Raw genomic sequence first — 13,418 nt, forward strand, 5'->3', positions numbered from 1 at the left:
CATTGACCATTTTAGTAGCCGCCCTCTGGAGCGACTCCATCCTGATTATATTCTTTTGAGGTGTGGTATCCAGAATTGTACACATAATTCCAAATGAGATTTCATTAGGAATCTACACAGGGACAATATCACTTCCCTTTTTTTGCTGACCATTCCTCTCCCCATGCAGCCAAACATCTTTCTGGCTTTTGCTCTTGCTTTATCTGCCTGTTTGGCCTTCTTAAGGTCATCAGATGTGATGACCTCTAGATTCCGCTCTTCTTTCATGCATAGAATTTCACCCCTTATTCTGTACTTCTTTCTCAGGTTTTTGCATCCTAAATGCATTACTCTGTATTTATCATTAAACCTTAGTTGCCAGACCCTAGACTATTCCTCGAGCTTTGCTAGATTCCTTCTCATGTTTTCTACAACTTCCCGGCTGTCTATGTTGTTGAAAAGAACCAGTCCAAGGACCGATCCTTGAGGCAGAACACTAGTAACGCCCCCTTCTCAGAGTGAATACAATTTACCACTGCCCTTTGTTGCCCCCCAATCAACCAGTTTCTGAGTCACTCACTTTAGGACCCATACCTAGCTTCAAGAATTTACCTGTGATCACCTTCAAAAAATTAGATTGCTCCACCCTTTCCTTAAAATCATGCATCACATACTCTTTTCATCCAGTGAGTGAATAAAGTCAATCAATATTTATTTAAAAAAAAACCCCACAAACAGCAAAATATTTTATAGTATCTATAATAAATGCAAAGAAATCAATACAAACCAAACTTGGCTTAGCAAACTGTACATACATAAATATGTTCTTTTTTTTTACGTAACATCCAATATTTGTTTTCATAAAACCAACCATGATCTCATTTCTTACATCCAGTTTATTGACCTTAAAAAAGTGCTCTTCAGATTTACAGCATATGCAAACAAAGCAAAGGGTAAAATTTCATGCCCCAAAAAAACCTAAAAAATGATGGGGGAAAGTAAAAAAATAATTACCATATAAGCTCTTTAAAATTTTATATTACAAGCATCTAAAATATCCTTAGCAATGTTCTGTAGACTCTTCTAAAATACTGACAGTGGATTCCACAAGATGTAGTTAACAGCTTATCAGAGTGGCACATGGGGAATCTACTCCAACAGTATAGTGTCATCGGCTATGCATAGTCCAGGGGATGACCCTGATTTCAAGTGGTTAAAAAGGATTCAGATTGTTGGGTGGTGAAAAGAAAAGTCGTGATTATTTCATAGCCTCTGCATTGCCACTGATGTGAGTTCAAAACTGTTGGGGGTCTTTTGTTTTTTAGGCATAATGTTAAATACAGTTTGGTACTGATATACTACACTATGAATCTTACTCTAGTGGTGCCGGTGTAATGATGTGGGCACCTCGGTTACAAGGAAACCAAGCCAGAATATCCGGGGACGTTAACCCGCCTTTCCAGTGCCTTCGGATCCCCTCTGGTCACTCCCTTCCTTCATATGGGAGGAGGGCCATTAGTATATCTAAGCATGGGGTGGAAGGAACGGGCAAAATTATTGGTCAGTGTGCAGCTGTAGTCTTCTTCGGTCATTGGTACAAGGCAGGCAAGACCGATCAAGAGCAGCAGCAGAAGCTGAAGAGGCAAAGCAGCTCGGAGAACTCGGAGGAAGAAGGACTGGTGATGCTGGGCAAGTCGCACCTCAGAACGGGAGGAATCTGAGCCACCTCCTTTGAACCTAAGGGAAGGGGGGGGAAAAAAAATGGTACAGCACGATAACTTTATATCCCAGGCTTTGTTTCTGGATCCACAGCTTTTCCAGAAATAACACTATAAAAGAGAACGCCCAAAATGCAACCTATTTATAGCTGTTAATAATTAGCTATACTGAGCATGTGTCCTCTTCTTGACACTGTCAGAGGCAAGTTCGGAACCTGTGCTAGACAGTTTGCTGGATATAAGTACAGACACAGAAGATAAGCCAAGTTGAGTAATTGCTGTGGCAAGCATTAACAGCAAGCAAATGCATGGTACATCAACAGCAAAAAAAAAGAAATGCATTCCTCATTAATGCTGTTAAGCATCACGGAGATGAAGCTTTGTGGTTTTTAACCATGTAAAATTTGTTTTGCAATATTAGCGAAGATTTCTTTGCTGGCCTGTTCAAAGTTAAAGTATGAAAACACTGCATAATGGTACTGCAAGAGGTATAAACTCAAATAAGAGTGCTCACGGCAAAAAATGGCCATAAATTCATATTAAAAAAATGTATTTGCTCACCAGGAAAGTCACATTAAAACAAATGTATTGTTTTCAATTGGTCCTTACAGGCACAGGGAGATAAAGGAGCCTGTGGACTAGGCTATGTTAATTTTGTAGGGATTTTCACCCCTTTTAATGTGCTATACAAAAGGATAACAGTATTCGGAGAGGTAGATTTTAAAAGCCTGGCGCGCACCCACCAAATTTTAAAACCTGCCCAGATAGACGCGTAATCTCCCAATGCTATGGAGGAGGTGTAAGCTGTGAAAAAAAGACCCCAGCCATTTTGGAGGCTTTAAAGGGTCTGGGGAAAGTGCAGGCTATTAAACCAGGGAGGTTTGGAGGACACGGAGCGGACTGGTGAAGGGACTGGTGAAAGTGGTCATGGGGCGGATGCCCGCCAGTTTTAAAATACCCTATCATGGTAGAAATGGGATTTACGTGCCCAGGCGTGCGCCCCCGCGCTCGTGCTCAGGCTAATTTATAACATGCGCACATAGGCGCACGCATGTTATAAATTTACCAGGTCAATGGGTGCACGCCGACGCGCACGTGCCAAGGTGCGTCTGCGCGCTGCTTTGAACGTTGCCATCAAAATGCGTTTTGCGCTAAAATGGCCAGGCTAAAGGGAATATGGGCATTTGAGAGTGGCCGCACTCTGCATCTCAGGCTCCTGCGCCACGGATGCAGGCTGCTTCAGTCCCCCAAAGGCAGGCCATCTTTTTAGTGTAGATAAAGGGACGCACGTTATGAGCCTTGCACAAACGTTTCATTTTTCCCAATGAGCAGGGGAAAAATAACACAGCTTAGTACATAGCTCCCGAGGTCACTCCCCCAAGAGGGGAGTGGCAGGAACTCAGCTGAGTCACGGTCCAGCATTCCGCACACCGGCCCACCGTGCCCAGCACATAAACCCAGCGTGTTACCAACCAAAGAAGCTTTGGCTCCAAGGTGAAGCACTGCTACGTTTTTGGGTGTCAACTTCTAATTTAATAAATATATAATCTGGAGAAAGTATACGAACACTTTGACCCTTACATGCATTTCCAGCCTATTCAATCGTTCTCTGAAAACGATAAGGCATGAGATTTAGAGAGGATTTCTAAGTCTTTAGTATCCTCTCCATCTGCAGGCATAAGCAGATACTTATCACAGTACCATTTCTATCTCCTACTTTCCTCTTATCGCAGTTTTTTTCAAAACAAGTTATAAAATACACATTTCCCAAGATAATTCACTAGAACTTTCTTTTCCTATAATACAACAGAATGGGTGACAATCACATTAGAATATATTTACTCTCTAATGGATTTTTATTTTCCAGTTTGCTTTTTGTTTACCTTATTAAACAACTGCCATTAGTAAAATATTCATCGTAGAGAACAATGACTGCTCATTTCTTCAGAGTACTTTGTGAATGCATTTTGCACTGAATCGACGACGCTGCTAATTCTAAATTCTGCACACAAACCATCTCCCATCGTGGTACGAATGCCATTTTGTTAGCAGAGTGGCCAAATGTGCGTGGCCAAGAGAGCAGTTTTTACCTTACAAGATGGACCAAATTTTGCAGAGTTGTCCAAATCTGCAATAGGATTACAGTGTAGCTGAATAGCAGAGATGTACGAAAATAACATTTCTTCAATGTATACGGCCTGATTTTAAAAAGGGCCACGCACGTGAATTTCGGGGGTTATTGCGTGTGGCTGGGGCCTTGCGCGCACTGCATGCATTTTACAACGGGTCCAGGCACACGTGTGGCCCCTGTTACATGCTGAAGTGCCGGGTCTGCTGAAAAGAGTGGCCTGTGGGGGCAGAGGCAGTGCCGGTGCGGGGGGTGGGTCAATAGCCATTGTCCCGGGGAGGCATGCGTCGGCAACCGGCTGGAGCGTGGTAGACACTTCTGCTCTGGAGGAGCAGTAAGTATTAAAATAAAAAAATTAGGGGCTAGGTAGAGTTAGGTTAGAGGTCAAGGGAGAAGAGGGGAAAAGGTAGGAAGGGTAGGGTTAGGGAAGTTCCTTCCCAGTCCGCTCCGTCAAGTAAATTTTAAAAGCCCTGCACGCGTGACTTAAGGGGGTTATGTGCGTGGCTGGGCCCTGCGCGCGCAGCACGCATTTTCAGAAGCGACCAATCACACGCATAACCCTGTCACGTGCTGAAGTGCCAGGCCTCTGAAAAGGAGCCAGCTGGGAGGGGGGGACACGTTCTGGGCAGGGCGGCAGTCCTGGGGAAGCATGCGCTGGCCGGCGGTGTGCGGAGATTACTTCTGCTCCCGAGGAGCAGTAAGTCATCAAACAAAAAAAAAAAGTAAGTAGCTAGGAAGGGGTTAGGGGTCGGGGGGGGAGGGAAAAGGGTAGTAAGGTTAGGTAGGGGGTATAGGGAAGCTCTTTTCCCATCGCCGCGCGTGGCCTTCTAAAATTTCACCCCTCTGCACGCAGAGGTCACCCGCCCGCACATGCGCACGCGGATGTTAAAATCTTCCGCGCATGTGCATGCAGATTTCATATTTTACAACACGCGTGCGCTAATGTGCACGTGTTATAAAATAGCCGCGGCCATGTGTGTGCGCCAGCAGCCGTTCGCACATGGACGCGCGCGCGTGGGTCTTAAAATCGGCCCCCTTAATTGGAGCACACCAGGAGGGAACTGGGGACCGGCTGATTGCGTCACCACACATAGGTTATACAATTCCCCCCCCCCCCACGCGCGTGAGTCACGGGCTGCCCGCACGGATTTTAAAATCTGGCGCGCCCGTGCGCACAGCCATCAAATTTTATGACACACGCGTGCCGGCGTGCACATGTTATTAAATTGGCGCATCCCTGCGCGCATCTGCGGGTCTTAAAATCGACCCCATAATTTTTCTCATTGAAAATTGAAATAGAATAAATATATTCTACCAATTAGTACAGCAGTTCATAAATTTATGAAAACACACATTTTAAACACCTCCCACCAAAACTCAGATACTATTCTTACTACACAAAATATCAGCTATTATAGGCTTGTAACCATACAAGGCAGACATTGTAGGCTTTTATCCTTACAATACTTCTGCTTACTCGTTATAAACAAACATCGCAAGCATTCCATTATACATCCATCCATACTGGCAGCTTAACCATCTTCTCCAAACCATACTGAACATATTCAAAATATGTCCTTTGCCCGATTAATAGTGCAATATATATTCTTATTGTTTTCTGTATTTTCACATCTAAGGTATCTCTCACTGGGGTATTATTGCGACTTTGTTCCAGCCTTTTAAAATCCATCTCACTATTTGCCCGATACCAGTATCTGACAAAATCAAAGCTGGTCTAAATCATTCATTGCTAATTTTTCCATTCTCTACCAACTTTTGCTATTGCACTGTCCAAATTTAAAATATATATATTCTTAATAACTATCACCTCTTCTTGGGGGCCGCTACTTTGACACAGATGAAGAGGCTTGCATACTCTGAGGACCCCGAGAGCTGTATCGGTGGAGTGTAATACCTACCCGTTAGGGATACTCTTAACCAACAGATCTCAACAGAGGAGTCAGGCAGAATGGACCACAGGTCCCCCAAAGTCGGGAGTTGGACAACGGGTTAGCAATCTGTTCACTTAAAAATTAATTTATGTGACAGGGGACTTGCATCAAATCATGGTCACTAGAGATTAGTTCCTGGAAGAAATGTTCAGGGATCTCATTTAACCTCTACTTTGGCCGAGGTTTATTAAAGTATAGCTTTAAGTGACAGTGTGAGGGAGAACCACAAGGGGGAACTGCCTTTGTGGCAAGACAGGGAGGTGCCTAGGGTGGGAATGTGCGATTTTTCTCTTGGCTCATGGAAATATTTGAAAGAGACAGAGACAACTGGGTCAGGAAAGCAGATCTGGTAATGTTCAGGAAGGATCCAAGGTATAAGATTTCAGATCTTCATCTGAAATCTTATACCTTGGATCCTTCCTGAACATTATGGAGGGATCCTTCCCTCCATTTCTTCACCACATCCTGAAGAGCAGTACACAGTAGAATATCTTCTTCGTGTACTGCTCTTCAGGATGAGGTGAAGAAACGGAGCCATTGGGAGGAATTGGAGGATGAACTCTATCAAATGCAATCATCCTACGTGAGGAAGGAAAATGTATTCAGCAACTTGCAGACATGTACCATCCGGTCCCGAAAGTAGACCCAGCTCACTATGACTGAATGTTGTACTAAAGGGTTTTAAACCAAAGCAGCCCTTCGAAAATAGCCCCGAGAGGTATGTGGGTAACCTGATTACACGTCTCTTCTTATGAGCACTCGAGGTAGGCATTCCTGGGTTGAGGTCAGGGCAGGGAATAAGACTTATGCGCAGTCAAACGTTTACCTGCAGAAGATACTCACTGCTAGGAGCAGGGGTAACTTCCTGTGTGTAACTCGTGCGCCCATAAAATCACTTTGAAAATCAGTGTTCAAAGTCTGCGAGTACAAGGTATGGGCAGGCTTTACCCTCTATGCGCAGTGTTCCCAAAATACAATTTCTAAAGCCATTTCCACGGGATGGGGTGAGGGCAGGGAATGCTTTTACATTTTAAGAAATAGGCCTGTTGTTTTTCATGGGGAAATGTATCAGCGAAAAAAGGCAGATGAAAAACGTCCGTGGAAGCTTTCTCCTTAGGCAATTTTCAAAGGAAGGGTCTACACTTACTTTCCCTTTGAGAACTGGTGCAAAGCCCGGGGGCAAAAGCACAGTCACACTGTACACCACATCGCGTGGTTTTGAAAAGTGCGTCCCCAAAAGCCCAATCAATGTCTTCTATCTATTGAAGGATGGGGTGGGGGGATGAGTAGCGCACGCTGAGAAAGCTGGTTTCATGTTTCTTAACTTTCATCCATCCCCTTCCCAGTACCCACTTGTCATTTTTAGCTATTTGTCAGACTCGGGGACTGAAATATGGGAGTATCAGGTGAGGTGATAAAGCTTCTGGCTGGCCGGCACCTTGGTCACAGTCTTTGCTACCATACGTTCTGCTTCAGCGAGCTTAGCAGTGTCCTGGCAACAGTGTTTGGTCTGCGGTTAGAGGACAGAAGAATTTATGATCTGCCGACAGTTCAGCCTAGAGACTTCAGCCTGAAGCTGGACAGCAACGCAATCTTGAACGAGTTCCTTTGCATGTCACGGGAGGCCTTGCTTTAGCTTGGGTGCAAAAAAGAAAGGGGCACTTAAGGAGCACTTCAACTCCCTAATTCTTGTTTCTTACACTCCTAGTCAATGCGGGTGCTTTCAATCTGGGGATGACGCATGGGGCAGAAAATCCCCTGGTGCTGTACAGGTACAATCGTTTCACTGGAGACATTGACAAATCAGTCTGTACTACTATGAGACATTCCCTGCCCCAAGTGTTAGCCCCTCAAACTTGACAATGGGAATCACTAACAACGCTGTCTTCCTTAAACAAAGGGGGCTGTTAAAGCGCTCCTCTCCCAAGTATTCCCTTTCTATTTTCTTCCAAAGGAAAAAAAAAAAGGGGGAAAAGGCCATATCCTGAGGACGCCATCTAACCCCATTCCCTGTCTTGTTGTGCCTGTGAAATTCTTCGAGATTATGGAGACAGAGGCTGATGGGCTAAAGTACTGTAAGTTTTGAAGGTGGCCGCGGGTGACTTTTCCAAATTTGCCACACAAAATAAAATTTGTGCCATGCACAAAGCAGCTGAGATGCAGAACTTGGCCACGGTAAACTTTCCATGGTAGCAAATAACTGCAGCTTGGTTAACTACATCAATAGAGTAGAAATCAAAAACTCTGGTAAACAGACCAAACCACTATGGTTGCATACCGTGCTGAGAAGAAGTTTGAAAATCCCTAGTGTAATAATGAGAACTACAAGTTCTTACTGTGATGCCCTTGTTTAATAGAAACCAGTTTTTTCTTGTGCAATGGAACAGTAGAAATTAAATGATTCCTTGTTTCTTTGGCCACAATGATGTTCAAAGTAGGAACAAGAAGAATAATTCAGAATCAGTATGTGCGAAATAGTAAGTGAATCCCTCGTTTTCTTAGCCCAATTAATTGGCAAATTAGAATCAGCCTCGTAAAATAACTGGTTAACAAGTAAACCGTCCTGCAGAGTGGGCAGCCTGTCTTATATAAAGGTTGAAAAAGTTCTGAATTTGGTCTTCGCCATAAAAATTAGGGGGGAACGCCTCATGCCATGATCAAAAGAAATTTCAGAGGACCTACTGAAGAGTACTTGATGCTCAACCGTCTAGAAAGGGTAACAAGAACTTGCTTAAACATTTGGGACTCCATCCATCCACTGTCGGAGAGTCTACAAATGGAAAAAGTTGATCCAGGAGCAGTCGTCTTGCCAAAATCACTCAGAGCAAACTGGAAGACCATCAACAAAGCCAGTTGAATATATTCTTTTCGTCTGTTATTTAGTGGGGGTTATCTGTCTCTCCTAGCAAGGTTTAGATCAGCATCTAATCATCTTTTGAGTATATACTCACACTGGAACCTGGGAAATACCAGCCTGTCTGGACTAGTACAAAGGCCTGTCTACGGTTGTGATAGAAGATTGCAGAGAGCTACTAGAGAGCAGAGAAGAGGATGAGGAGGCAGAAGATGAGAAGGAGACACGGACAAGAGCAGGGAAAGGGTAGGGTGGAGACACTTTGGGGGTAATTTTTATAGTTATTTAAGCCATAAAACCAGTTTCTATGTATGTAAATGGTTTGTTGGAAAATTTGCTGATCTTTGCACACAAAAAGTATGTATGTAATTCAAGTCTGCACATACTTTTATGTGCACAAAGAAAGCGGCATTCCCTGGGGGGGGGGGGGAGGGGGAGAGAGGTAAGTCCTGGGGCAGAGTAGATTATTCTGCATATTTTGGATATTCAAAGACGGGCACATAAATCCACATACACACGTTATGCCCTGCCAATATATAGTAACATACTTAGTCACATAGTAAAGGCGGCAGAAAAAGACCAAATGGTCCATCCAGTCTGCCCAGCAAGCCTCCCATGGCAGTAAATGTTGCTTCGTGTTAAGGGTAGTAACTGCCGCTCCGTGCAGGTTACCCCCAGGCCCACTACCCCCATGCAGATGCAACTTTCTGCGAGCGAGTTGGTGCGCGTACTGACGGCTAATTTTTCAAAGCAATAGTATGCATGTATTTTCCCTCTGAAAATTAGTGGAAAATCTGCGGGTAAAAATACTCCCATCCCCATCCTGAAGTGCAGAAAGCTCCCCTCTTATTATGGAAGTGGCATCAGAGGCAGTCAGGAGAGCATGGGCTCTGCTAAGCTCATCTCTTCACACCGTTCCTCTACTTTCCAGAAATGAACCACTTTCTTCCTAATAATACTATAAATGAGAAAATACATATATGAAGAGGATGGAGGTTTCATATAGAAATGAAACTGATACCACCGGTAATCAATGTCAGGTTATTAATATAATTATAAGCCATCAACCAACGTCCTTCCTAGATTGTTCATATTTTTTTCAAGAAAATTAAAAAAAAAAAAAATCCAGTAGTGAAATCTTTTCCAAATGTGCAAACTTATTGCTCTCTTTTTTCAATGTCCCTTTGCTGTACCAAGCCAGCGTGAATTTCTATTTCACATCAAATATAATATCTTACTGCCCTTTTGCATCCACTGCAAGTTCCGCGTTTTATTGAGAAAGAGACAAGTTTGAAGAGGTGCATAATCGGCACAGTTGTAAAGGAAGACATTTCCCCTGACGAAGGATTCATTTTTCTGGAGCGTGGCCTCCTTGGGAGGGGCAGCAAGATAGAAATTCACGCTGGCTTGGCAACAGTAACTTACCACCACCCTCCAGGGTAGCAAGGGGTATTTCTTGTTAGCAACCGAAAGCCCAGTAAATATCACACGTCCTAGGGGTAAATGCCGAATCTGCCCGTCCTTCATTAACATGTCCATGGCCATGGTAAAGGCATTTGAAATTATTTTAGAGTATTGGCCCCAGTGTTTCTTGGTAGGCCTCTTTCATTGTATGGCCGAACCCTCCCCAATAAACATTTCCTCCTGATTTATCTGAAGGATGGGAACTTGAATCCCCTGAATGATTAACGACAGTACTTGGAAGGGCTGGATGAGAAGTCACAGGAGAGCTCGCACATATTTCTTGAAGTTAGTGTTTCTGTGCTAGAATGGAAAGCAGCTTATGTTTTTTTTCTTTTGATTATTTATTAAAGGCACATTTAGAGAAGGCCCTGAAAGGATATGGCACATTTAACTGCACCAGAGAATTCGGTAGGGAAGTCATATTAAATCAGGTCTTATATCGCCACTGACTGCCAACAAAGGAAGTTAATGGCCTGAGAGGGAGAACAAAGGGAACACGCAGTGCTTAATTACCTTCTCTGCAGGTTGCTATTTTTTGAAAATGTACATGGTCTGCAAGCATGAATTACTACTGAGATTAACTTCTCTTATGAGAATATAAACAGGTTCCATATTTTACAAAGCATGAATATAGCTGCTCTTCAGAGGGATAATTGGGTTAATGATCAGGTCATAAAATGTTTCTTATCTTTTGTTTTAGCAATTCCAAGACGACCCTAAATCACCTAGAAATGACCATGTTTTTTTGTCATGAACGTGCAAAGTTGGTGACAGTGTTAAAATCCCTCATGCCCCCTACCCTTCCCCCAGCCCCCTACCCTTCCATTTGCAAAGTGGCTGACAGTGTTAAAATCCGTCATGCCCCCTACCCCTACCCCAGCCCCCAAGCCCCTCCATTTTCGCTGAAAGGGCAATATTGGCTCTAGATCCCAATGCACTGCTTTGCCATACCACAGACTGAGGTATCAGGGCTTAACACCGAGGCTTTGAAAATCTGGTCAGCTTCTCCTCGGACTGCCTCCCTCCCTCTTTATGAAAATAATCATTTCTCTCTGGCCTCCAATAACAAAAGCATTTTATCTGGACCATTTGCAGCCAGTTTTCTTCAAAGAACGTTTTTGAAAGCTTTAAAGGCTCGTACTAAATATGTTTCTGCCTGTCAAAGTCACTTTACAGGTGGGTGATTTAGCTTCGGCTTCAGCACAAAACATTTATTACTGGACTGTAGCACATTCAGAAATTATTTAAAAGGACACAACAATTGGTTCAGATTGACTTTTACATTTTCTGGGGAAAAATGTGGGAAATCATTTTAGGATAGATTTTGAAAGTCCTGCGCGCGTGAAACCTGGGGAGATACGGGCATGGCCGGGCCACATGCCACGCGGATCATCAAAAGCCCGCGGCCCGGTACGCGCAGAGGAAAGGGCGATAGATAAAGGGGCGCGGGTGGGGCACGGATAGGGTGTGGAGGGGGCCAGGACGGCGCCATTAGGCAGTATCCCACTGAAACGTGCGCCGGAATCCCACCCGGCCGCGCAACCTGCTTCTGCTTGGAGAGCGGGTAAGTTTTAAAACAAAAAAAAAAACAAAGTAGTTAGCAGGGTTTAAGGGGGTCGGGGTGGACAGGGTAAAAGGGAGGCAGGTCAGGTAGTGGGTTTAGGAAGTTCCCTGGGGGAGAAATGGGATTAGGGCCTATCGTGTCACCAAGCGCATGGTGTAAAATTCTCCCCCTTATGCGCACGATTCGGCACTCGTGCACACGTGCGCATGCTGATATAAAACCGGGCACGTGTGTGCGAGTGGATAGCGGATTTTATAACATGCGTGCGTCCACGTGCGCATGTGCGCATGCTGGTAACCACGCGCGCACGGTCGCCCAAGCGCGGGTTTGAAAGTTACCATCTTTGTTAGCAAGAGAGGCGGATAACCTGGGGAGAAAAGTGCAAGAAAGGGGAAACATACCCCAAGGCCGATATTTAGGTTATGATGAGGACCTAAATTTAGACACCCAAGTTTCAGCTGAACTTGGGGGCTACACTTTTCAGTTGAAAATTCAGCGAAATATAGGAACCTAACACTTAGCACCCTAAATTTAGGCCTCCTATTTATTTTCCTAGATTGAAGTTCCAAACAGGCACAGGTGTGAGTTTTCAAAACGTTACGTATGCAAAAGTTAGTATATGCAAGTGTAAGAATCCTCTACTCACATATTCCGTATTTTATAAAAGCAAAACTTTCACGCATATTTTCACTTTCGCGTACACATACACGATCGTAAAATAGGGGTGGGGTCTGGGGCGTTCCGGGATGGGGCCAAGTTGCTATTTTAAAAGACATGCACATAGATTTGCCAACCTACTTTTGTATTTTTACACCTGCTAATTACCTGGCTTAACTGATATCAAACGTGTTTATTGTGTACTAGTGGTTGGGTGGGAAGTCTGGGTGAAATAGGGGGAGTTCGGGCTGAAGAACCAGCAGAGTCTTGATGACCTGGAGAAGAACTGGATCAACTGGTAGACTAATCGGTAAAACTGGTAATTTCCTTGACGCGCACATGTTTTAAAATAAACCAACTTATGCATGTAAAATATACTATATGTTTAGTCGATTGATTTATGTTCTTCCAAGGCACTTCATGTATTTGCGTGTAACTCTACTTAAGTGCATATGTTGTGGGATAGAGATACAGACATTTTATAAAATGCACGTATTACAAAATACTAGACTAGATCTGCTCATGACCATATACGCGTGTATACGCTGCCACGTGCATTTGTTTGAAAGTTAGCCTCCTGTTCACTAATGCACAGAACCTGAGTAACGTGGGTGCTATTTAGTGAATTAGCCCCACTGGAAAAAATGGGGCCCATGGCAATTACCATCTATCTTAACCTGCATTAACATTATTGTGGTTTACCACACTTTAGTGAGCATGCCTCCAAGTTAGGGGCCTAGAGCTCAAAATCAGGCTTAAGCACTTACACCTGAATTTTAAAAACCCTGTGCGCGTACATTTTGGGGGTTACGCACGTGGCCAGGCCCTGTGAGCACCCCGTGCATTTTTGAAAGGGCCCGGCCACGCGTGTATCCCCCAGTACGTGCAGAAATGCGGGGTCAACGAAAAGGGGCGGGCTGGGGGGGCGGGGCGGAGGCCGACCACGACAAGGGGCCATTAGGCCAACGCGTGCATGTTATAAAATAGCCGTGTCCACGTGCGAGCGCCGGGAACTGTGCGCACAATGGACGCACACGCGGACGTCTTAAAATCGACCCCCTTAACTTTTATCCCAGCCCTACCTCCGTCCCCCATAACCATC

The 13,418-nt window shown here is 44.4% G+C and overlaps 1 protein-coding gene across 1 annotated transcript in view; it reads right to left on the reverse strand.

Annotated features, from left to right (window-relative positions):
- Window positions 1–721: 721 nt before the first annotated feature.
- Window positions 722–13,418, reverse strand: part of SYNE1 (spectrin repeat containing nuclear envelope protein 1) — a 966,955-nt gene continuing 954,258 nt past the window's right edge. The window contains 1 exon segment of the mRNA XM_029596918.1: window positions 722–1,716. Within this exon segment, the coding sequence (XP_029452778.1) occupies window positions 1,476–1,716 (241 nt within the window). The 3' untranslated portion in view covers window positions 722–1,475.

This window comes from Rhinatrema bivittatum, chromosome 3 (genome assembly GCF_901001135.1).
Source record: "Rhinatrema bivittatum chromosome 3, aRhiBiv1.1, whole genome shotgun sequence".
Taxonomy (NCBI): domain Eukaryota; kingdom Metazoa; phylum Chordata; class Amphibia; order Gymnophiona; family Rhinatrematidae; genus Rhinatrema; species Rhinatrema bivittatum.